Raw genomic sequence first — 877 nt, forward strand, 5'->3', positions numbered from 1 at the left:
AGCATTTTAATAACAGCTAAAGGTGACATAGATACTTTATTATGGTATAGTATTTAAATGTTTGCCTGAGAAACACATAATAGTGCCCCTTTAAGAATAAAAGAAATAGAAGTTAGCGTACCTCAAGAGCAACCATCTCTGTGCTGTTTTGGAGAATGCGGAAAGCAAAGGGGTGTTTGGGTCCGAGTCCAGGAACCACCTCACAGCCGTGCAGAGGAAGAGAAGCCAGAGAAGCCCTGGGTTCTCCTCTGTCTTGGTAAAAGTGCATAAAGCCGCTGGAGACACGACACCACTGCTCCTGCCACACCTGGTTCACCAGCACCGACAAATAGCCTGCATGGGACACAGGAGAGGGAAGAAAGGGGAAAAAAGCAATGAGTAGAAGAAGGAAAACCTGAYGTATAAACGTGAAGCAGGGTCTTACCTTGTCGAGGGTCTACGCAGGCTGGCTTGGGGGTCTTCTTCTTGGAAAAGCTGATGATACGTGTGATCTTGCGGCCTGCAGCAAAAGCTCCTCGTTTTGTCTTAACTAAAGAAAAAGTACAGGATTAATCTGCTGCTTTTGGCACAGGTTTATCTGTGGCGGGAACTGAAATATACATACATCTACAGTCATGGGAAAAAGAACTACTCTCCTTATTTATTTCATATTTTACTGATGAGCACTAATAATCTTGTCTTTAAGTCTGAATTTATTCTAGGCAAACCTTTAAAACACAAACACACACAAGATTCCAACAAACAAAAAGAAACCTAAAAAGGAGAAGCTGTATGTAAAAAACCTAAGTACACCCAATGATTTATTACCTCAGCCAAGGGCGAGGTAATGTTTTCTGTCTGTCTGTCTGTCTGTCTGTCTGCCGTCTGTCTGTCTGTC

General features: G+C 42.8%; 1 protein-coding gene across 2 annotated transcripts in view; it reads right to left on the reverse strand.

The window, feature by feature from the left end:
* afap1l1a (actin filament associated protein 1-like 1a) overlaps positions 1-877 on the reverse strand; it is a 50,019-nt gene that overhangs the window by 8,055 nt on the left and 41,087 nt on the right. For both annotated transcript variants that reach the window (XM_014024147.1, XM_014024149.1), the window contains exons 11-12: positions 425-529; positions 122-333 (exon numbers count right to left, since the gene is read on the reverse strand). In XM_014024147.1, coding sequence (XP_013879601.1) covers positions 122-333; positions 425-529 — 317 coding nt within the window. The remainder of the gene's footprint in view (positions 1-121; positions 334-424; positions 530-877) is intronic.

This window comes from Austrofundulus limnaeus, unplaced genomic scaffold, assembly GCF_001266775.1.
Source record: "Austrofundulus limnaeus strain Quisiro unplaced genomic scaffold, Austrofundulus_limnaeus-1.0 Scaffold409, whole genome shotgun sequence".
NCBI classification, from domain to species: Eukaryota; Metazoa; Chordata; class Actinopteri; order Cyprinodontiformes; family Rivulidae; genus Austrofundulus; species Austrofundulus limnaeus.